Raw genomic sequence first — 1,470 nt, forward strand, 5'->3', positions numbered from 1 at the left:
GTCGTACCGTTGCCCTCTGAGCTGAGGGCCGGATATGCTAATTGTTGTTGATCATCGGGAGAAGCGTCAGCAGGAGAAGCAAAGACTGCGCCAGAGTTTCCCTTTTCGCCGTCTGCATCTGGGGCCGAGCAGACAATTACTGTCCCTCCGTTATCGGCGTCGTCGTCCACAGACCGAAGCAACTCCATGGCACGCCGCTGCTCTACATCCCCTAAATCGTGTTCCTGCTGCTGTCTCTGATCGGACTGCTGGCTACTAACCTGAGCAGCATCGGGAGCTGCTGCTGCACCTGATTGCTGCTGCTGTGACTGGGGCAGATGGTCCGAACTCCGACGCGAGAGGTCGGACGCTTGCGTTTCGCGGACCACATCTTCAGGAGTGGCGCCGTCTCCAGAAGCGTTCGGCATGTGTGTCTGTGCAGTTGCCGGTGAGGTGTCTGTTATGCTCTCCGTCGGCTTTTCATCAAGGGCGTAACTGGCGCTCCGTTTGCGGTCCATTTTCCTGAAGGGCCGCCGGTGCCTTCCGTAATTCTAGTAGTCGCCAAGACCCTCGACCTATATAAAGCACTGTGTATCCCTATCGAGATGGTAAGGAATGCTACGTTTCCAGCACTGCATGTGTAAAAGCCCTCTCTCGTCGTGAGGAAACTAGCGTTTCTTGACAGTCCCACTAGCTAAGATCTCTCCTCTAGCTCCCATCAATAGAGTTCCTCACTTACGACACAGAATGACAATATTTACACGGGTATTAGCAGCTGCGGCTGCTGCTGCTGTGGGGAAACTCCAGAACGGTGACTTGCGCTGAGGGATGCCAACAGAGTTGCAGCTGCAGCAGGAACAAACATTGGGGAGCTTCGTCTGGGTGAAACCCGACGGTTCGCCTATTGGATAGAATGGATTTCTCCTTGCTGTGCATCCAAAGTTCCAAGTGCGGTTGGTTCAATGCTCGTTCCCATAGGATCGGGGCTGAGGCCGAAGATGGCTTTGCGTTTGTTTGCTCCGCTTGCTCCTGCTCAAGCTTTATAAACGATGTTTTGTCTTATACCCCAGTTAACTTGAATATTCTTTTTTGTGGTAAAAATAATTGAAAATTGCCGCGTACTGTCCGTAAAATCGGCCGAGCCGCTGACTGCGAGCAGCTGGACCCAGCAGGGTCACTCCACCAGACTAATTCGCGAACCGTACGCAGGACCTTCGCTTCACAGAGGAAAATACTTGTGCCAGTGCCTCCGCCATACGCCGTATGCGCGTCAAGGTTGACCACTCTTTAGGCAGCTTGTTGCCCGTGGACACGGGGACGTGGCTCCCGTCAAGCCTTTCGGAGAACAAATGCTACCATTGAAAGCTCCCTACCTAAAACTATTCATTTTTAAGACGAACTTAGGAGTGAACAACATTTGGCGCCTCCTGAATGTTTCTCCAGGCCTCGCCGCACCTCATGCCACCAGCGGTACAAGTGAACTTTGGTAGT

General features: G+C 53.1%; 1 protein-coding gene across 1 annotated transcript; it reads right to left on the minus strand.

The window, feature by feature from the left end:
* Positions 1-37: 37 nt before the first annotated feature.
* EMH_0057070 (uncharacterized protein) lies at positions 38-497 on the minus strand (the record flags this gene model as incomplete). Its single annotated transcript, XM_013497425.1, has 2 exons — positions 38-118; positions 261-497. The coding sequence occupies 2 exons, from the start codon at positions 495-497 to the stop codon at positions 38-40; spliced, it is 318 nt and encodes a 105-aa protein (XP_013352879.1).
* Between the last annotated feature and the right edge of the window lie 973 nt (positions 498-1,470).

Source organism: Eimeria mitis, genomic scaffold, assembly GCF_000499745.2.
Source record: "Eimeria mitis Houghton genomic scaffold, Emh_scaff2666, whole genome shotgun sequence".
Classification (NCBI taxonomy): domain Eukaryota; phylum Apicomplexa; class Conoidasida; order Eucoccidiorida; family Eimeriidae; genus Eimeria; species Eimeria mitis.